General features: G+C 43.2%; 1 protein-coding gene across 5 annotated transcripts in view; it reads left to right on the top strand.

Annotated features, from left to right (window-relative positions):
• Positions 1-21,639, top strand: part of WWP2 (WW domain containing E3 ubiquitin protein ligase 2) — a 168,838-nt gene that overhangs the window by 82,448 nt on the left and 64,751 nt on the right. For all 5 annotated transcript variants that reach the window (XM_045818627.1, XM_045818623.1, XM_045818624.1 and 2 more), the window contains exons 5-6: positions 7,864-8,001; positions 9,753-9,849. In XM_045818627.1, coding sequence (XP_045674583.1) covers positions 7,864-8,001; positions 9,753-9,849 — 235 coding nt within the window. The remainder of the gene's footprint in view (positions 1-7,863; positions 8,002-9,752; positions 9,850-21,639) is intronic.

The raw sequence follows: 21,639 nt of genomic DNA, 5'->3' as shown, positions 1-21,639 counted from the left end.
CACCCCTCTTGGCCACCTCCTTTGCCACCTCCTTTGCTAACCTGTTTTCAGGTTCTCTTGGTTTTTACTTTTGCAAGTCTGCTAATTTCTATCATCTCTATCTCTATTGACCTGGTCCTTTTTTATGGCTTCCTGTCTGCTATGGCTTTACCTACCCTTACTTTTGTCTATTCTATAAGCACAAAGTAAATCTTTTCATATCTTGATTAAAAACCCTTAAGAACCATGCTATAGTTTGTAAGGTAGAAAAAAATTCTTCAATATGCCAGATCCGCAGGGTACTACACTAGCCACCATGTAGATCTCCTACCCAATTTGGATCACGTTCCTTTTGAGTTCCATTCATCTCTGTTCAGTTTCCTGAAAGCATCCAGCTCATTGTGCCATAGTGCCTTTGCACATGGTATTTCCTCTGCCTGGAGTGGTCTTCCTCCTCCCTACCTCCCCTCCCCAAACCTGCTAGTTGTCTGCCTAAAACTTCAGATCCCAGTAGAGTAGTCAGTTCCTCAGGAAACTTGCCCTGATGCCATGCACAGGTCAGTTATGCAGCTGCTCCTGGGACTGTGGATCTCTTACATGCAGTCTGTTTCATAGCTGTCAGTTTACATTTTCTTGTGAGATAGATGGTTTACTTACTTCTCTTTCTCCTGAAAACAGAGACTATGTCTATATTCATTCTTTATTATAATACAGCATTTAGCACAGTGTCAGGCACATAGTAGGCATCCAGAAAATGCTTCTTATATAAATGAACAGGGAAGAAAGAGAAGAAGAAAAGTCTACAACCTGGCTTTGTAAAATGAAGCTATCTGTTCTGGAAGAGTTAATGCAACCCTCAGTAGGCCCAACTTGAGTTTGGAGATGATTAATGGTGGACCCCCCCACAGCAGCACACAGAAGAGGCTTCAAGGCCAAGGTAGACTCTTCCTTAGACCCTGTGTTCTGGGAGAACCTGCCAATGTGGGGGACTCTGTGAGTGACAGGGGCAGAGGGAGTTGAGGTGAAGCAGAATCCACGTTGGTACCCCAACAAGCATTCCAGTGTTTACCACCTGATGCTTGGTAGAAAAGACTTTCTCTTGTTAGGCTCTGGGTAAGGTCGGAAGCCAAAAAGACATCGTAACAGCAAATCCTGGAAGCCTCAGGCTTCCTTTACTGCAAAGGGAATGTGAACGAATGTTCTCTTTAAACCTGGAGTAGACTCCAGCCTGTGTGTGTCAGAGTTATGGGGAATCAGGGAATGGAAAAGAGACTGTTTATTCTCTGCCCTCTTGGAATTTCCTCCGGTTTCATTCCTCTGTGCACCAGTGTTTTACAGCTATGTGTAGAATGAACACTCACCTGTTAATGAATGCCCTGCTTATTTTCACTTTCTTTTGATGGGCCTATGGGGTTGAGGGCAGGGAGGCAGGAAGGAGGTTGGTTTGTTCCACTGAGCAGCTCTGTTAAGGCCATATCAATCACATCTTCGTCAGGCTTCCGAGACTCTTGACCTAAGAGTACTTGGTCTCCCTTAAAAGTATCATACTCTTGTGTTTTGTTTTATTTTTCTCAAATTTCCAGGTAAATCCTTACACTTGACTTTGAGTTAGGAAGAAAACATTTTTTTTTCTTTTAATAGGTATAGGTGCGTACATGCACGTACCTTTTGGTAATGTGGGAGTGGGGAGGGACAGTGATGACAAAAGATTCTAAAGTAGAAAGTTTTTCCACTTACTACTGTGAAACTGTCCAGGCAGGAGTTCTGGATTTCATAACTGAATTGCATTATTACAGTGGCACAGTTTGGCAGTTTGGGTTTACATAGTTTTTTCTTTTATTGGAACAAGGAAGGCAACATCCATGCCTCATTTATCTATACTTATTAGTACCATATGCAAAAAAAAACATGAAAAAGTCCACATCAAGGAAGGAGAAAAGTAATTCTTTGAAAAATATTACTCATTCTTGTTGCATGTAATAGCTCTTCCCGGTAGGAAATTATTAACCTGAGCCACTAGCAAATCTGAGGCTTTGAAGTCAGGAAAAATGAGGGTGATTCCCTAAGCATCTTGACTGGTATATTTTCTGCCCTTTTGTATTTCAAACTGTATAAGTACTGTTAAATTCTTGTAAGTTTTTTAGCTAGTTTAAGTCTCTGTTTGTGCCTAGGGTGTGCTGGCCTAAACAAAACTATTATAGACAATGTCAAGTATACAAAAAGGTGGAAAGTGGGTGTGGGTGGCTCAGGGGAAATATGTGGGGCAACTGAGATTGAACAACAAAGAAAGTGGAAAGAATCGTCTGTGAACACCTGTGTGCCCGCCACCAGCTCCATGGCTGTGTGAGGAATGGCTGTTCCTGTTTCATCTCACTGGATTATTTTCATGTGAATCCCAGACACATTTCATCTACAATATTTAATTTAATTTAATTAACTAGTTAATTATTTTTTTTTGTCTGACAGCACAGGCTTGTTTATTCTCAATCATGGGGCTAATAGAAAAAAATACTTATCTAGAGTAGCATACAAACAAAGAGATTTTAGATAGAAAACCACACATTGTGTCATACAGCACCCTTCCATTCAGTGCACTGAGTGAGTTACAATGGCGTCTCTCTTTCAGAGCCTGTCTTCTCCAGACATATTTAAAAGTTAGTTTCATTGAAATGTACAGTACAGATAAAGACTAGGGAAAAACTGTTGATAGATATCAGCCCATGTGGCCCTCGTTAAAAAAGACTGCTCTCTCTGAGTCTAGATGTATTTTGTTAAGGCCTCTTGCATAAAGGGGGACTCTTCAGCGACCTGTTGACATGCTAATAATGGCCCAGTTAGCACTCCTGTTAGGGCACATGCAACCAAGTGGGTTCCATGTCCTCAGTTATCTACAATATTTCAGTGTGCATCTCTAAGAGATACAGACTCTTATAAACCAGGACACCAATTTCATGTCTATAAAACTTAATGGTAATTATTTTAATATCATCAAATATTCAGTCAGTTTTTACATTTCTCCAATTATCTTACAGTTTTTTGTTTTGTTTTTTCCCCACCATTGGTGTATTTGAGTCATATCCAAACAAGATTGATCTGTCTCCTATGGCTCTTTTAACTGACAGGTTCTTCTTTTTTAACCCCTTGAAATTTGTTATTGCAGGAACTGGACAGTTTGTCCTGTAGTTTCCCACATTTTAGGTTTTACTGAATTGTAGGTGAACATGTTCCTCTGTCCCTCTGTGTTTCCTATAAACTCATGGGTAGATCTAGAGGCTTGATCATCAGATCAAGGTTCTCTTTCTCTCTCTCTTTTTTTCCTTTTTGATGAAGTGGTGTGTGATTCCATCAGGAGACACCTAATGTCTGTTTGTCTCTCTTGGTATGCCAGCTTTTGAAGGGATCTCCTGGCACGGTCCTTAAGATTTTCCAAATTCTTTCCCCCTGGATTCTAACATCCATCCAGCCCTACCGCTGTCTGTTGACCTCCGTAAAGTAGCATTGCAGCGTATTGGTTACCATTGGGTACTTTGAACAGAACAGAGGGGCACAGTCCCATAACCAAAGAAGAGTGTTTGCTGATTGCTGAAGTTAGCATGAGCTCAGGACTTTGGCTTTCTTGGTGGAACTAAACTCTCTTGGCAGCGGAATATTTTCATTATATACGTTCCATTTGGTTGTAATTGAATCTGACTTCCTCTAGCCATGCTATAAGTTAGCTCTTTTTTCAGCCCCTGCCTATGATTTGCTTAAATCTTTGATTCCAAAAGACTGGTAGGCCTTTGAGGCCTAGCTGATGTGCTGGGTGGGAGTCATGGCTTTTTATTAACACGTAATAGGAAGGAAACCAAGGTAGAGTCTCCCTTGGGCACCCTGTTCCCGGAAGACACTGCCATTGCCTTGGTCCAAGCCACCATCTGCTCCTATTTGGAATATTGCAGTCACCTCCTACCTGGCCTTGTCTGCTTCAGCCTTTGCTTCACCCGCAGCTGGAGTGATTGTATTACTATGGGAGCCACGTCCCTTCCTTGCTCAAAACCCTCTAATGGGTTCCGATCTCACACAGAGTAAACATTACAGACCCTGGCAGGGCTCCGAGGTCTTCCTTGTGGGCTCTAGTTACTGACTGTCCTCACCTCCTGCTCCTGTCTTCCTTTGTTCCCTCCAGCCACACCGGCCCCCCTGCCATTCCTCACACCTGCTAGGCCTGCTCTCACTTCCGGCCTCTGCTTCCTTCTCTCTGCCTAGACTCTTCTTCTTCTAGATACTGATATGGCTCCCCTGCCTCATCCTTCTTTAAATCTGCTCAGTTGTCATCTTCCCAGCAAGATTTTCTCATCACCCCAAACCCTCCTCCCACCTCTGGCACTCTCCACCTTCTTGCCTTGTTTCATTTTTTTTTCTACTACATTTGCAACCTCCCAGCAGATTACACCATTTACTTAAAAAAGAAAAACCCATTGCTTATCGCCTGTTTCTCTCAACTAGAAATTAACACTCAGGAGCACAGATTTTTTTTGTCTGTTTTGTTTCTGCTGACTCTCCATGACTAGAACACTAGATGCTTAACACTGCAGGACTGCAGATAGAGCAGGACTGGGTGAGGCTGGGAGTAGCTGGTGAGCTCCTCTGCTAAATCTGATTCTAGTTACGGAAATAAACGTACTACACCCAATTTTTCACTGGTGTCTTGATTTCTGAGCAGTGCCTCAAAAGGCAGTAGGAAGACATGCTTGCAGAGAAAGGCCCTTTGTAGAGTTGTCGGCGTTGGCTGTAGTGAAACTTGAGGGCCCCAGAGGCAAGGTGCCTAATGCTGCTATTTTTAACTAAGATTCCAGTATATGTTTTCCAGCCACACTTACTCCTTTCAGCCTCCCCTGTATGCTCAAGTCTGTCACTCAATTAGCTAATGGCGTCTTTAGTCCCATTATGCATTGTAGGGCTCCCCTGGCTCAGCTCTTTTTTTAAAAGAGAATAATGGGGTGTTCTGTTCTCAGAGGTTTAATTTTTTAATAGCCTTGCCAATTAAATGAAAACCTTTTTCCAACTTTTTATTATGAAATTTTCAAACATACAAAAAAAAAAGAATGGAAAGAGTAACACAATGAACACCCAGATGCCCTCCCTCCACTTAGGCCCGACCCTTTTTAACATTTTGCCTCATTTTTTTAACCAGCATGTGTGAGCCCGTGGGTGTGGGCATTTTCCTCTGAACCGTGTGAAGGTAAATTGCAGATATCATGGCACTTTAGTCTTAGAAACTTCAGCCTGTTCTCCTATAAATCCATTTAAGACTAAGTGCTGATACCATCCTAATCTTCTCTTGAATCTCACAAGAAAAAGAACATTTATATGTAAAAGCATAGTACCATTATGGAACCTAAGAAAATTAACAGTAATTTCAGAGGTTATTTAATATCCAGTCTGGATGCAGATTTCCCCAAGACTATTTTTTTGAAGCCCAGGGTTAGTCAAAATTCACGCATAGCATTTGAGTTATGTTTCCTTAAATCTAGGAGAATCTCTTTCCTGTCCATTTCTAAAGAACAAAATGTATTAATAACACTTTAATAATTTTTTAAGTATTTTTAAAAAGAGAGAGAGAGAAACATTGTTTTTTTTTTTCTTTCCTACTTATTCATGCATTCATTGATTCTTGTATGTGCCCTGACTGGGGATCTAACCCGCAACCTTGGCATACAGGGATGATGCTCTAACTAACCAATGGAGCTACCCAGCCAGGGCTGATACTGACTATTTGAAGACTCCAGGACAGTTGCCATGTAATGGTTTGTCCCTGTGATGGTTATGTAGCTTTCCTGGAAAGATTTTGTAGAGTTTGTTGTCACAACCTGAAAAAGTCTCAGAAAGGTCAAAAGAAGAGTGATTGACTATAGAATGAACAAGGTAGACCAAGAGAAATTGGGACTCTTCAGCCTAAAAACAGAGAATTCAACAGGGAGATAATAAAAATGACAGTGTATTAGGACCTTCCTGGGTGCTGTTTGTTTCTTTACAAGTGTCTTCAGAAAAATGTACTCTTCCCACTCCCTGTTCTCTAGGGAGACTGGTGATCATATGAAGTCATTTGTGTCGTGCTGCACAGCTACTGGGTAGTAGGACTGAGGTCGAGCCCAGTCTGCCTGGCTGGCACCTGCCCTCCATCTCTGTGCTGTACTCCCTGCTCGGGACTTCGGCACAGGATCTCAGAATGACAGAGTAGGGAGCCACTCCTTGACTTTCTTTTTTTGAAACAGTAATAAACATTTATTATCTCACGGTTTCAGTGGGTCAGGATTTGGGAGTGGCTTTTCTGGGCAGTCAGGCCTGGGATCTCTCATGAGGTTGCCGTCCGTTTTTGGCTGGGCCGCAGTCCTCTGAAGGCTGGACCAGGGCTGGCGAGTGGCGCTGGTGGTCGTCAGGCCTCAGTTCTCCCTCTACCCCAACCACTCGTAGACTTTGGAGGAACTTGTTTTTAGGTTATCTGTTATTTTATAGAAATATTTGGAACTCACTAGGCCCCTCAGTGAAACTGACTTGAAAATAGCAACAGACTCAAAAAGATTTGGAAAGATCCTTTATAGGGAAGAGAGGTTAAGGGCGGGGAGCAATGCTTAGGAGAACTTAAAAGTCTGAAGGGTAACCGGTTTCTACTTTATTATAATAGATCATTGAATTGATCTAGACTTTTAAAAAAATTTTTTTGCTAAGTTTAAAGGGTTGTGTCTGTTTCTTAGAGAGATTTGGGGCAGGCTTTTCTATGTGGGGAGGTTGTTTCTAGGAAGTGCTTGCTTGCCTTGTTCTAGAAATCCAGTGAGACAGCTTATAACAGTACAGTCACAACTAAGAGATAAAACTAAGTGGTAGGTGGGGAGGGAGGTTGGAGTGTGTGGCACTTTCCTGATCTGGCTTTGTAAGGTGGGGAGAGGCATGGAAGGGCCGCACACCCTTTGGAAATCCTCATAAACGCTGCTCTCTCGGTGACTATTGAACAGCCCTAAACTGGAGGTAACAGCCCCCGAGCAGTGACTGGCTGGAAGCTATTGGTGTGGCCAGGCTTGGTGGTGGGAGTCAGGGATGTGTGTGTGTGTGGCAGTTTCCAGCCCACCTAGGGTGTGGGGCTTCTGCCTGGTGCCGGTTTGTGCTGTTTTCCTGCTGTGGTTCCCCAGCTCTTCTTGCTCGCCCAGCCCACGGGGCTGACTTGACCTGGTGTTCTGGGGACTGTGGGAATCTGAGCTGCCTTCCCGCCGTAGTTGCAGAGCCAGGGCTTGACCGGTCTCTCCTTCTGGCACGAACCTAGGGCCATGCGACTCTGCGGCTGACTCTCTTATATTGAAGTTTTGTTACTTAAAAACTTTTTCCTTATTTCAAAATGAAACATTTTCAGGTTTGAAAACAACAGCACTTTATAACACAAGTAAGAAAAGAATAAGTCCCTGATATACTTCATCTGGAGATGACTCCTGACGACATTTCCCCAGGGTCCCCTAACCTGTTTCTTTTCTTTTTGCCACTATTTTTTATATGGGTAGGGGGATGCTGCTTGGCAGAACTATTTCCTCCTCCGTGTGCCATCAGTATCTCTATTTGTTTATGGTCCCGCATGTATAAGCAAACAAATAAGTAATGTAGATGTTAGGTAGTTAATCTAATAAGCTAAAATGTTTAGAAGAGTACAGCCTTCCTTATCAGCCTGATACAACAGTGATGACAATTGGACAAATATTCCTTCCCTTTCTTTTTTCTATGCCATAAGACAGATTTGAAGATGCAGAAAAACGTTGCCAGGGGAGTCAGAGTAGGCAAAGTGAGAGCTCATAACTTACAAAGTCTTAACTCCAGGCACATTTGCTTTCTTCCATCCATGTTGCCTTTTGTGTCCAACAGTGGAGAACACACAGCTGACCCTGAACCTGCAGACGGAGAACAAAGGCGGTGTTGTCTCGGGTGGTGAGCTGACAATTTTCCTGGACGGGCCAACTGTTGATCTGGGAAGCGTGCCTAATGGCAGTGCCGTGACAGACGGTGAGTGCTGCCCTGCTCCCAGGGGTGGGGTGGGGAGTGGAGGAGGTGTCTAGGGTTTGGTTCTGTCCCAGGTCCCTGGGTTTGGGTATGGCTCAGCCAGCCCTGGCCATAGCTACCCTTGATTCTTTTTAGCATCCATAGCATGATCAAAATCATGACATGATTTTACAAGGACAGCTTTCTGATAAAGGACCAAAGTAAATGTCAAGTCTTTGTAAGCGTTGCTTGGTTTGAGAGCAGAGAAAAACAACTTTTCATCCCACACGGGCTTTGGAAAATAAAATGTCTTTATTTAATGTTACATGGCCCATTTTTCTTCATCTCAGTACAGTTAACCCTCCTAGGGAGCTTGAAGGTGTCTTTTATGAGATGGTATTGGTTGGGAAAGGGGACTCTGTGTCTTAAGAGATTCGTACTGGCAAAATATATACAGAAGCAGGGAATTTGGAGTGTTTCCCGCTATGTCCTGAATGTGGGCTGTTTGTTTTCTGATCTAGTCTCAAATTAGTCACCTTTGGATCTAGCAGGAAATTATTTCATGAAGTCTGAGATGGGTTGGGTTTCTCCATAATTTTTCTTGTTAAATGTGATGTAACTAAGGTACTTTCCAGGCCCGAAACAGGCTTTCTATAGCTTCAAGGGAGTGAGATTTGAATTCTAATTCAAGGGCACTCAGTGAATGGTGGGGCCTTAACTTGAGATTCCTCCCTCAACTGGACTGGATGGTGCTTGGGTACTTTTGGTGCATGGAGAAAAACAGCACCTGTATAGATAACTGAGCACTGAGTATGTGCTAGATCTTTGACCAAGTGCTAGCGAGATGGCAGGGGCAAAATTCACATGGTGTCTCCTCCTAGGAGGTTATAACTTAGTTGGTGGGGGCAGGGGATGCTTATCATCAAACAAGTAAACACACAAATAATTGTGTAACTATAATGGCGATAAAAGCTATAAGGGAAAGGTAGTGGGTGGTGTGAGATTCATGTACTTTAGGGGGTCTCCTCTAAATTGGAGGGGGCAGAGAAAATTTCTTTGGGGAAGCTGATACCTGCGGGAGTATAAGGAGTTTAGACAGGCTAAGGTGGGAGTGTAGGTAGGTCAAGGGGTGGCTGAGTTAGAGGTGGAGGGTCCCATGTGCAAAGGCTCTGAGGTGGGAGTGAGCTTGGCCTGTGGTAGGAGCATGGCTGGGATGTGGGGAGCAAGGAGAGTGGTGGGAGGTGAGCCCACAGAGGCAGGTCGGCTCAGATCACACAGCCTTGAAGGCCTTCATAAGGATTTTGAACCCCATCCTAAGAAGCAGGAAGCTGTCAAAAGGTTTTTAGCAGAACTGGATCATAATTTGATTTCAATTGAGTCTGATTTGGCTTTTTAAAAGCTCTCGAGTTGTGATATGAAGAAATGCCCCAATTCCTTCCCCCAACTTTGCGTGGTTAGCATCGTTCTCCGTGCCATGTGGTTGGCTGAGGTTCATGTAATGTGGAAGGCAACAAGCTTGTAAGTGCCTTAGACATTCCTGAAGGTCTTAGAGAAGAAGAGCTGTTTCCCAGGTTTGAGCCCCTCTGATTTGCAGCCCTGATCAGATCTCACTTGGCCGCGGTGCCAGTTCCTTCTCGTGCTGCTTGCTTGACTGTCTGTGTCCCCCCCACAGTGGGTCACTAATACACAGGTGAGCTCTGTTCCCGTAGTCCCGTCTCAAGCAAGGGCCAAGCTTTTCAACGTTTGTCTGTTCTTGTGACGGACCCCCTTTCCAGGATCACAGCCATGTTCGAGAGAATCCAGCGGGACAGCTGTCACTTCAGAGAACCGGCACCAGCCCCCCAGCACAAACTGCTTCGGAGGGAGATCCCGGTAAGACCCCTGTGGATGAGGAGGAGCCTGGAAGATGCTCAGAGCCATTGAAAACATGCTGGCAAGTGGCGAGGAACAATTTATGTTAGAAACTGGTGGAAATTTCCAGAGAGCTTATAACTGACTCAGTGTGCAAAGGAGGCCCAGAGAGGAATACCAAATTTGGGATTCTCGGAAGGGTCAGGTGTTGCTTGTCAAAGATCGGGACTGGCTGGGTTGGTTGTTTGGGTAAGAGGAACTGCTGAACAGAACTGGACTGCTTTCTATGCATCAGGTGCAGCGGCCACAGCTGCCCTTCCAGGATACACACAGAAATGCACAGTGCACTGCTTCTCTGAATGCGATGTTTTCTGCCTGAATGTTTCTACTTTGGGGGCTGATCCATGGTTCTCTCTGGAATGTTGGCTAAGACCTCCGTACTCAGAGTCTGAGTTGTATTATATATGTTATATGTATCACCGGTGACTTCATTTTATTTACTGATGTTCCCATCTTACGCCTGTGTTCATGGTGCAACCTTATTTTTGTGGCAACTGAATTCCCAAGCAGGAGAGTAGTTTTAAGTGTATTAGGGAGATGGGGAGGGGGTTGGGAACCTGTTTTTATGGTTTATTACAATGTATAAAAGTCCCAGGCATTTTAAGGAGAAGAATCATATGAATGAATTTTGTAAAATTTTGTTAATCTGTGGAGAGTAGGTGAATAATTGGTAAAATCTTCCCAAACAAAACCCAGGGAGTAGAGAAAAACGCTTGGAGAAACAGTATGACCTCAACCGATACCCACAGCCTCTGGAAGGGTTCCTCCAAGGACATCCGTCAGCCTCTCAGGATCTGGTTGTTCTGAGGATTTGTGGTTTCGGTGTCTGAAGCAATAGGGGGTTGGGTGTTTGGATCTTTTGTCTGTGGCATCATTAGAGGTGTTGTTTCCCTGTTGTCTTTTCTCCAAGCCTCTGCAAAGGTGTCACCCTGCACTCTAAAGACCAGTTGCCCGTTTCTGTGACTTGCTGGGTGACTTACAGGTCAGGACGAATAGTCAAGTGGCACAGCATAAGGACTGACACTGTACCTGACAAGTCTGTGTCCGCCAAGGAATGATAGACACCCAGAACTAGAGAAAACAGAATGTCTCCAGCGGCGAGTGGCTGGCAAAGAGGGACACCTGAGCACTTCACTCTCTGAGAACGATGCTTCTTTGCTTTGCACTAACCACCCTCTTGGCCTTTAGCTGACTTGGAAAGTTTGTGTCAAGCAACTGATACTTATTTGGAGCTGGAAGGCAGAGTTCAGCTTTTAACAAGTATGGACTTCAGTTCTTGACCTATTTATTGCTCTCTGAAGTTCTCTAGTTGAAAGACCTAGAAATCCATCCACAGTAGGCCGATAGCCCTTGTTTGTTGTTGTTTGTGTTGAGGATTGGTGACTGCTAAAGCAGCAGCCAGACTTTGACAGAAAATCGCATGCATTTTTGCCATGACACACAGTACACATCCAGTGCTAGTTAATTGTTGGTGGGCAAAGTACCTTCCAGCTCTTTAAACCACATGGGAGTCCTCCTCCATCCACCTGGTCACTGCAGCTTTTTCATGCATGGCCTCAAGTTTTCACAGGCCTCGGCCATCTAAGTGTTTATTTTGTGGTCACACGGAACCTGCTGCCATTTAGCAGCAAACGCTTTTGAAAGTATCACTTGAAGGTAGTATCTTCTGTGTCCCTAAGAACCCTTTCGCTGTTGCCGCTGGTCAGTGTGCACACGCAGGTGGTAGCAGAGCAGTCGACTCCATAAGAGTACTCCCAGTACAGCTTGCTGTGTAATGCTGGACAAGTCACTAAGCCTCTTGGTGCCTCAGTTTTCTCAGGTCTTGAACACTGGGAGTGATCAGGGAAAGTGGTGGGGGTTTCTTTGCTCTGGAGACTGTCTCTTGCACCCCTCCACCCACTCCCCTAACCTGAGAAATGTGGCATTACTGCTGCATTCACATCAGTTAAGAGGGTGATGAATCAAACCTTCAGGATTCAAGGACAATCCTCTGCTGTCCTTGGGTGCCGGGGCAGAGAGAATGATGGGCTTCTGTCTGCTGCCTCCCAGACTAAATATTTATCTTTCACTGTCTGAAGGGTAGGTTTTTCTTGGACTTGGGTGTTATTTGCCATGATCAAAGGTGCTCTGACATGCCAGTGAAGGTGAAGATTGCAATGACAAAGCAGCCTTTTCCTCTCCTTTTCCACTGTGTTATTAAGCCATAGAACTGGAACCATGTAAGGGTTTTATCTTAGGGGTTCATCTACCCAAGGTCATCTAGCAAAGGCACCTTTTGGTTGCCGATCAAAGCCTCACAGCTCCATCTCTCAGTGAGATCTTGCCAACTCCTTAAGAATAATTGAGTGAGCCCTGGCTGGTGTGGCTCGGTGGATTGAGGCTCTGCCAACCTGTGAACCAAAAGGTCACCGGTTTGATTCCCAGTCAGGGCACGTGCTTGGATTGCTGGCCAGGTCCCTGGTTGGGGGCGTGCAAGAGGTAACCAATCAATATTTCTCTCTCACATTGATGTCTCTCCCTCTCTTCCTCCCTTTCCCTCTCTCTAAAAATAAAAATCTTAAAAAAAAAAAGAATAATTGAGTGAAACAGTTTTAGTTATTTTATCATCTGGTCTGCCACATGAAAACCAGCGTGGGCTTGCCACCAAGAATTCACATGGCATAAATGTATTTGCAGACAGACTGTTAGTACATAGTCAGTGGGTCTGGTTGATTAAAGAAAGAGTTAACATCAAAATTGTTGTATAGTCCTCCCTATAATAAAGTACTGACCCTTGTGAAAATGAGAGAATGATAGTTATATTAATATGGTAGAATCTCGGAAACATAACATTGAACAGGAGAAGCAAGTCAGAGAAAAAAAACATACAATATGATGTAATTTATATAAAGTTTAAAAATGTAAAATTAGATCATATATGTTTTTTATGAATGTGACTTATAGTTAGTAAAACTATAAAAAATAGAAGAGAGTAATTAATGCTGAATTCAGGAGAATGGTTATCACTGGGGGATGGAGATGGGTGTAATGAGGAAAGAGCACACAGAAACTTCTAAGTACTGGGAATGTTACCATGATTCTTAGCCTGGGTAGGTCCCTGAATGTTCATCTTAGTGTTTCTTTAAACTGATATACAGGGTTGGCAGAAGTAACACCTGCGTGAGTGTGGTTGAGGGGGTGGTAATAATATAAGTGTAATAACTAATAGTTTTAATTTGAACATTTCACCTAAAATGTCATATGGTGTGCTTGAGTGTGATATTGTTATGTTACAGAATTACATGCTTATGATTTTATAATAAAAGATTTTGTAATAAATAGGGGTGTTATTTGTGCCAGACCCCATATATTTAATCATAGTCTTTTGTTTACATGATACATTTCACAGTAAAAATAAAAAAGTGTCACATACTCACAGAAAACTGAACTACGATGGAGAAAATGTTTGCTGTCGAGGCAAACAGATTTCAGAATCTGGGATTTCTTCAGCCTCGATAATGACCACTTACTTCTGTTTTGCCCAGTTTATGTGCATAGCAGTGTAGCTGATGATTCTAAGTCGGTGCTCCACGTTGGCCTTGCGTTCCTGTCACTTAGAAACCTCAGGCCTGCGGATTTAGTTTGGGAGGTAGGGGAATGGGTTCCAGATGAAAGCTGGTCACTGCCAGGTAATGTGTTAGCACAGCACTAAACTTGGTGGCCTGAGAGGGCTGGCTCACACCATCTGGTGTTTGATTGGAGTGGGACAAGCCTGTGGCATACCCAGGATTCTGTTAGTGTGCCACCCTGCCCTGTGTCTTCAGCCAGCGTGCCTCATTCCAGTAGTGGAGAGTGCCCAGGGTGCCACGGGTCCCTGGGGAGAGTGTGTGCTCGTTGGCTTGGGGAGTACCTACCACACTCTTTTATAATCCCCCTGTGCTTGTTTTCTTTTGGCGGAATGAGGGCTGGCATTGGGAACCACGCCTAAGTCAATCCAGGTTTTGAAGATCTAATGATGTGTGCCTGGTATGGTGCATGCACTGCACAGGGCTTGCCTGAAGCACTTTCCACAGCCATTCACAGTATCATATACACAGGATGTATACAAATCAGGCAAATAAAACTGTCAGTGCTGGGGGAGCTCAGAGGAGAGAAAATCAGTGGAGAGGGACACACTGAGGGGGGAGTGGGGTGTGAGTTTGCAGAGAGACTTATCAATTGTCCGTTGTTCAGTACAGACCTCAGGAATTAGTTGAGGCAGTGAACTCAAAAACTAGGGAAGCTAACAGTAGGGCGTATGTGGAGGGAAAGAGATTCCAGCAGAGGGTATCCACACTGGTGCTGGCAGCTCTGTGCAGAGTTACTCTTTTGGTTAGAAATAGCTGTGAAATTCCAGACTGAAGAGTGGAAAGCCAGGAAGTCTGAGTCTCGCTGTCGTTTGTTGATTCTTCGTTACCTGTGATTTTTTCCTCATCCCCAGCTATTTATGTGAAGGCAGAGAGTAAAGGAGAAATCAACTAACAGGTGGAACCCGTAGAACTGTCTTCTAGCGACACTGCTCCTCCAAGCTCAGCCTTAGAGATTTCTTTAGACTTGAGTAATTAGCTTCTCAGTCTAGAATCACTGTAGATTTTCCAAAGTCGTATGGGGAAATGATACAAAAAAGTAGAAGAATGCATTGAATTTGTTTCTAGGTTCATAAAGTTTTTCATTAATAGGTCTGAAAACTGTGAAAGGGGTCTAGGTAAAGAAGCTCTATGTAGGGACTTAAGTGATTAATTTTTCTGTATGTATTTAAGTTATTTTCTGCAAGAGTATATGTACATGTGCATGTGTGTGCATGTGTGTTTGGTGAAGGGCTGGAGGTCTTAAATTTGTCTACATTTATCATCAGCTCTGAGTGTTGGCCAGTGTTTGGTCAGAGTCTGTGTTTTAACAAGCCCCGCCACCTCCCCAACCCTATGATTTTGTTAACATGTAAAAGTTTCAAACCTCTTATGAGACAGTTTTCATCCACTCTTCTCCCCTCCTTTCCTTTTTATCTTGCTTTGATTAAAAGCTTTGCTTTTAATTTGATTAAAACACATCAAATTTATTATTGACTCTCTTGCCTTGGCATTCAAGACCTCTGAAGATTTAATAGAGGTATAATCTCAGAGACTTATAAAGCCCACGGTCTCTGGTGAGCTCTAAATAGCTCATCAGCTGTGTCTGCAGACATCCTAGCCCAGAAAGGAAAGAAAAATAAACTCGACAGGGCGTGATTCTGCTGGGAACACTGCTGGGAGTCCTGGGAGGGCCAAGGGGTATTGGGAAGCAAAACTAACAGGGAAGGAGGGACGGGAACTGAGCCTTTGGGCACTGGGCCACTCTTAGTGATTGTTGGCTGCCCATGACTCCCTCAGTTAAGATGACTAAAGGCTACTTGATTTGGAGCTGCAGTTATTTGCAGATGTCACCCTGTCAGCATGAAGTTCAATTGAGCACCTTTACAGTTTCCATTTGGCCTTCCACCCAACAGCTTTTACTTAAAGTCTGGCTATGAGAGCCTCGATGCAATTGTTGGGGAAGTGGAAGGGGTAATGAAAGGAGTAAGTGTGAGTCATGTATTCATTCAGTGATAACTCAGACACAGTCCCCACTCACAAGGAGCTCACAGCACTCTCTTTGAGCAATTGGCTTCTGTAGAATAGGGTTGAGACTGTGGACAGGACCCGTGCTGCATTCTCAGAGCCAGATATTGAAAAGTAATCATAAGGATTAATTATACATTCCTTTAGGTGCTAACTTATTAATTTTTACTAATTGAAATTATACATTCTACCTTACTATACATTTGTTTATTCAGATCTGTTTATTTCATAGGTGTTTATTGGTCATTTTTTTCCAGGGTTTTTTTTTATGTTATTTTTCAATTACAGTTTACATTCAATATTATTTTGTATCAATTTTAGGCATACAGCATAGTGCTTCTTAGACAATCATATACTTAATTTTTTTAATGTATTTCAGTGATTATGCTATTACAGTGGTCCCAATTTTTCCCCCTTTGCCTCTCTCCGCCTGGTACCCCCATTCTCTCTAGCAATCCCCTCCCTCAGTTCATGCCTGTGGGTCATGCATATAAGTTCTTTGACTTCTCCATGTCTTACACTGTTCTTAACATCCCCTGTCTATTTTGTACCTACCAATTTGTACTTAACCCCAGCACTTTTTCCCTCATTCACCACCGCCAGTCCCCTCTCAGCTGATAACCTTCCCTGTGATATCCATATCTGTGATCCTGTTCCTGTTTTGCTTGTTTGTTTAGTTTGTTCTTCAGATTCAATTGTTGATAGTTGTGCATTTGTTGCTGTTTTAACATTCATAGTTTTGATCCTCTTTTTCTTTTGTAGTTTCCTTTAACATTTCATATAATAATGGCTTGGTGATGATGAATTCCTTGGTTTTTACCTTGTCTGGGAAGCACTTTATCTGCCCTTCAATTCTGAATGATAGCTTTGCTGGATAGAGTCATCTTGGATGTAGGTCCTTGCTTTTCATCACTTTGAATACTTCTTGCCAGTCCCTTCAGCCTGTAAAGTTCTGTTGAGAAATCAGCTGACAGTCTTATGGGAACTCCTTTGTAGGTAACTATCTGCTTTTCTCTTGCTGCTTTTAAAGTTCTCTCATTATTTTTAAGCTTTGGCATTTTAATTATGATGTGTCTTGCTGTGGTCCTCTTTGAGTCCAACTTGTTTGGGACTCTCTGTGCTTCCTGGACTTGCAGGTCTATTTTCTTCACTAAATTAGAGAAGTTTTCTTTCATTATTTTTTCAAATAGTTTTCAATTTCTTGCTCTTCCTTTTCTCCTTCTGGCACCCCTAGGATTCAGATGTTGGTACATTTAGAGATGTCCCAGGGGCTTCTTATTCTATTCTTGTTTTTTTTTTTTTCAGTGCTTTTTTTCTTCTTGCTGTTCTGCTTGAATGCTTTTTTCTTCCTTTTGTTCCAAATTGTTGATTTGAATCTCAGCTTCATCCCCTCCACTGTTGGTTCTTTGTGGATTTTTCTTTATTTCACTTAATGCAATCTTCATTTCTGCCTGGGTCTTTTTTTCTGCCCTTTGAGCATCCTGACAACCAGTGTTTTGAACTCTGCATCTGATAGGTTCCTTATCTTCATTTTATTTAGTTCTTTTCTTGTCGTTTTGTTTTGTTATTTCATTTCAGCCATATTTCTTTGTTTCCTCAATTTGGCAGCCTCCCTGTGTTTGTTTCTGTGTATTAGGTAAAGCTGCTTTGACTCCCTGTCTTAGTAGCCTGGCCTATCATGGAAAATGCACCTGTAAATTGTGTGGGGAGGAGCCTTAGGTAGTCACCAGTGTGGGGCAACCGTTTTACTGCTTTTGGCTCTGTGTGTGGGAGGGCTCAGAGAAGGGACAAATGCCACTGCCTGGCCTCTGGAGATTGCTTGAGAGGAAGCTGTCTCCTGGGCACTCACCCCCTTGCCAGTCACTTCGCTTTTTCCCCTTCTTCCTGTGTGCCACTTGTGCCCTGCCAGGTGTTGCTGTGGCACTGAATCCCAGATGGGGTGGGTCTACATAATTCCAAAGTTTGTTGTGGGCCCTTAAAGAGAAGTCTCTTGAGAATCCTACTGTTTCTTCAAAAAACCAAACTGGCTTTTGGAGGCTGAAATTATGGGGACTCATTCCTGGCACTGCAGTCCTGGCTGGGTGGTCTAGTCTAGGGCTGGGATCGCTCACTCCCAAGGTATCCCTCCTGATTTTTATCCTCCACGCATAAATATGGGGTTGCCTATTCTGCCGCCTCTCCATGCCTATCTGCACCGCCACCTCTCCTCCCTGTCTAGATGAATGTGGCGTCTTTAATCCTTGATTGTCAGACTTCCATACAGCTTGATTTTCTGACGAATCTGAGTGAAATTTGTTTTGTAGTTTATTTGTAGTTTTTACTGTAGTTGAGTGGAGAGGCAGGATGTGTTTACCTATTCCTCCATCTTGGCCAGAAGTCTGGTCATTTTTTTCTGTGAGCCAACTGAGGTGTGGTGTGTGCCAGAAAGCTCGTGAGGAACTTTTCATAAACTCTGAGAAAGAAAGGCTGGAATCTGCAGTCGAGAGCAGTATTCATTCCACAAACCCACATGCTGGGCCTGTGCTAGGGTGTGGTGAGAAAAATATTAAAATGGTCCCTCACATCAAGGACTATGGCATCTAGTAGGAGACAGATACATAGGTGACAATTAAAGTTCAGTGTAATGGACCCCACAGCGGGGGTGAGTATACCTGCAAGAGGAAGATAGTGGGAAATTTACCTAAATCCACCTGAGGGATTTGTGGAAGAACTCACATGTCTGAGCTATACTCTATAGGATTTTACAGACCAGTGAAGTGGGGTAAGGGAAGTCACTCCAGGCAGAGGGTACGGCATGGGCAAAGGCAAGGCAGGATAAGAGACATTGGCATATCCGAGGAAATATTGGTCATTTGGTAATGTTGATACATCAGATATTCCAGGTCAGAGCTGTTGCAAACTGTGGTTCATAGGCCAAATCCAGGTTGCTACCTGAGTTTTGGTTTTGTTTTTCTTTTAAAGAACAGTGTTAGATTCACAGCAAAATTGTGCGGAACGTACAGACATTTCCCATATACCCCTCCCCCCACACAACATCCCCTGCTATGATTACACTGCACTGGAGTGGCACATTTATTGCCATCAGTGAACCTACACTGGTACATTATTATCCCCCAAAGTCCTTAGTTTACATTATGGTTCACTCTTGGTGTTGCATGTTCTATGGGTTTTGACGAATTTATAACAACATTTACTACCATTAGAGTGTCGTATAGAGTACTTTCAGTGCCCTGAAAATCAGCTGTGCTCAGCCTGTTTATCCTTCCTTCCTCAACTCCTGGCAACCACTGATCCTTTTAAAGTCTCCATAGTTTTGCTTTTCCTAGAATGTCATTTGATTGGAATTAAGTATATAGCTCAGATTGGCTTCTTTCACTTAATGTGTTTAAGTTCCCTCCATGTCTTTTCATGGCTTGAAAGCTCATTTCTCTTTAGTGCTAAAGAACATTCCATTGTCTAGATGTGCCCTTGTTTATCCATTTACCTATTGAAGAACATCTTGGCTGCTTGAGTTTTGGCAGTTATGAACAAAGCTGCTATAAGCATTTGTGTGCAGGTTTTTCTGTGGACCTGTTTTCAACTCCTTTGAGTAAATACCAAGGAGAGCAATTACTGGATCATGTGGTAAGAGTATGTTTAATTTTGTAAGAAACGGCCAAACTATCTTCCAGAGTAGTTGTGCCATTTTGCATTCTCACCAGGAAAGAATGAGATTCCCCTTGCTGCACATCCTCACCAGGAAAGAATGAGATTCCCCTTGCTGCACATCCTCACCAGCATTTGGCATTGTCAGTGTTTGGATTTTGGCCATTTTAACTAGTGTGTAGCGGTCTCATTGCTTTTTAATTTGCATTTTCCTGATGATGTGTGACCTGGGGCATCTTTTCATAGGCTAATCTGTCAAATGTATACATTCTTTGGTGAGCTATCTTGTTCAGGTCTTTTGTCCAATTTTTAAATTGGATTGTTCCTTTTCTTATTGTTGAGTTTTATGAGTTCTTTGTATAGTTTGGGTGATGCTTCTTTATCATATATGTCTTTTGTAATGATCTGTGGCTTGTCTTCTTATTCTTCTGACCACCTGGTTTTGTAGATGAAATTTTCTTTGAATACAGCTATACTCATTCATTTACATGTTGTCTATGGCCACGTCTGTGCTATGATGGCAGAGTTAAGTAGTGGTGAGAGAGACTGTGTGGCCTGCAAATCCTTGCTATCTGGCCCTTTACAGAAAGTTTGCTGAGCTGTACTGTAGGAGATGGTAAGAAGATAAATCCATTTACAAAGGGCCTTTTATGCTTTACTGAGGAATTCTGATTTTCTTTGGGGATAAGGAGCCTCTGAATTTTTAGCAAGGGCATGATGTGCTGTTTTGGTGGTAAATTATTCAGGAAAGTATCTGATGGATGAATTTGAAGCTGTATCAGTTAGGGTTCATTGCAGAAAACAGAAATCACTCTATGTATTTTGAGCAGAAAAGGATTTAATGTGGGGAATTGGGTATTTATAAAAGTCATTGGATGGGCTGCAGGAAGAGAGCTGAGCCCTTCTCCATCCCTGGTTTCAGGGTCACAGCCCTGCAGCTGTAGTCAGGTGTCAGGAAACTGCTCCTGCCCCACGACCAGTTTGCATGCAGGAGGCTGGTATCCAGGCAGTGAAGCATAGGGTCTGCCAGAGCCCCTGTAGTCGTCACTTCCACAAGAAGAAGGGTTTCTGCCTTCCTTCTGCTTCCAAGTCTCCTGCAAGAGATTCTCATCATTGCAGCCTAAATCACTTACAGAACATACCTGCAGGGGAGCTGGAGAGCTTTCTAGCCTCTTGCAGTAGGTGGGCAGGAGAAGGGAGGCATGTAGAATGGAAGAGGATGGGAATGTCTGACACAGTGAACGTTGAGACTAGAATCAGGGACGAATAAGAGGACTATTGTAGGAACTGGTGGGGTAGGAGTTCATGACCAGCTTTTGGCAGTGGCAGAACTGAGAGGAGACAAAAGTGCCTAGGAGGTATAATCATTGAGCAGGACTGGGTGACTGACTAATGAGACAAGGTGAAGAATGAAGCTGGATAGTGGGGACTCCTAGGCTCTTGGACTGAGAAATGCAGGAACAAAGGAGCTTATGAAGCTGTCACTTGAAAATGGCATCCCCCATAATGGCTGGGGTTGGTGTTTAGCAGGCTCCATGGAACAGTGGTTCTGTGTGCCCCTCAGGACAGATCGATCCTCTTGAGTGTATCCATAGTAGGAGGAATGAAAACCTAACTTAAGAGATACAGAGCAAAACAAAGTATATTCCTGACATTGAATAATGGGACCAATAGAAGGGTCACCACAATTGTGCTGTTTCTACAGTAGTCAGATCTGTATCTGGGTTCCAGGACTTCTCAGTCCTAGAACATTGTGATTAAAAGGGAAAGAACTTAGGGAGACACAAATAAAGAGTATGGGTCTGGAGAAATAACTTTTTAATCATGGGAGCTTGCTCAGTTTGGCTGTGTGATGATGGAGGACCAGGACAGAACTGGTAGCAAATGCTTTGAGCAGATATGGATGGCGGGGAAAAGGGTTGCCTAATTCATGGTGTTTGTAGCTGTGGTTTGGTTTTGATGAGGTCAGACTTCTCATTTAGGATTCTGTTGGCAATCAATGACTTCTTGAAACTGGCAGGTCTGTGGAGGTAGAGAATAGGAATTTGGTTTAGTAACTGTATTTTTGACAGCATACTCAATAGCCTAAATAGAATGACCCCTTTAAAACACAAACAATTCTATATTTAGGTTTTACATTAGATGAAAACTGTCATAGAACCGAAATACAGAATTTATATTACTGTATGTGTCACATGCCACAGGGTTTTCTGAACTTATAATGTACCCTTAATTCATTGAAAATATTTGTCTAACTTTGGGGGGGCTCCCATTCTTATTCCCACTTATGTATTAGTTTGCCTCATGATGGCATTCACCTGAACCATTCTGCCATAATTATAGCCTAAAAGGCCCACCTGACCTATCTACAGATTTAACTGTGGACTAGTCTTTTCTGGGAACATTCTGTGCCTTGGCTTGTATAGTAATGCAGAATCCCAGAGTGTTTCTCCTTTTTCTGGTTTTATTGATTTTTATTACTTAAAAAATAAAT

Source organism: Phyllostomus hastatus, unplaced genomic scaffold, assembly GCF_019186645.2.
Source record: "Phyllostomus hastatus isolate PE091 unplaced genomic scaffold, TTU_PhHast_1.1 phas_scaffold_345, whole genome shotgun sequence".
Lineage (NCBI taxonomy): Eukaryota > Metazoa > Chordata > Mammalia > Chiroptera > Phyllostomidae > Phyllostomus > Phyllostomus hastatus.
This window is presented reverse-complemented; position numbering and strand designations above follow the sequence as displayed.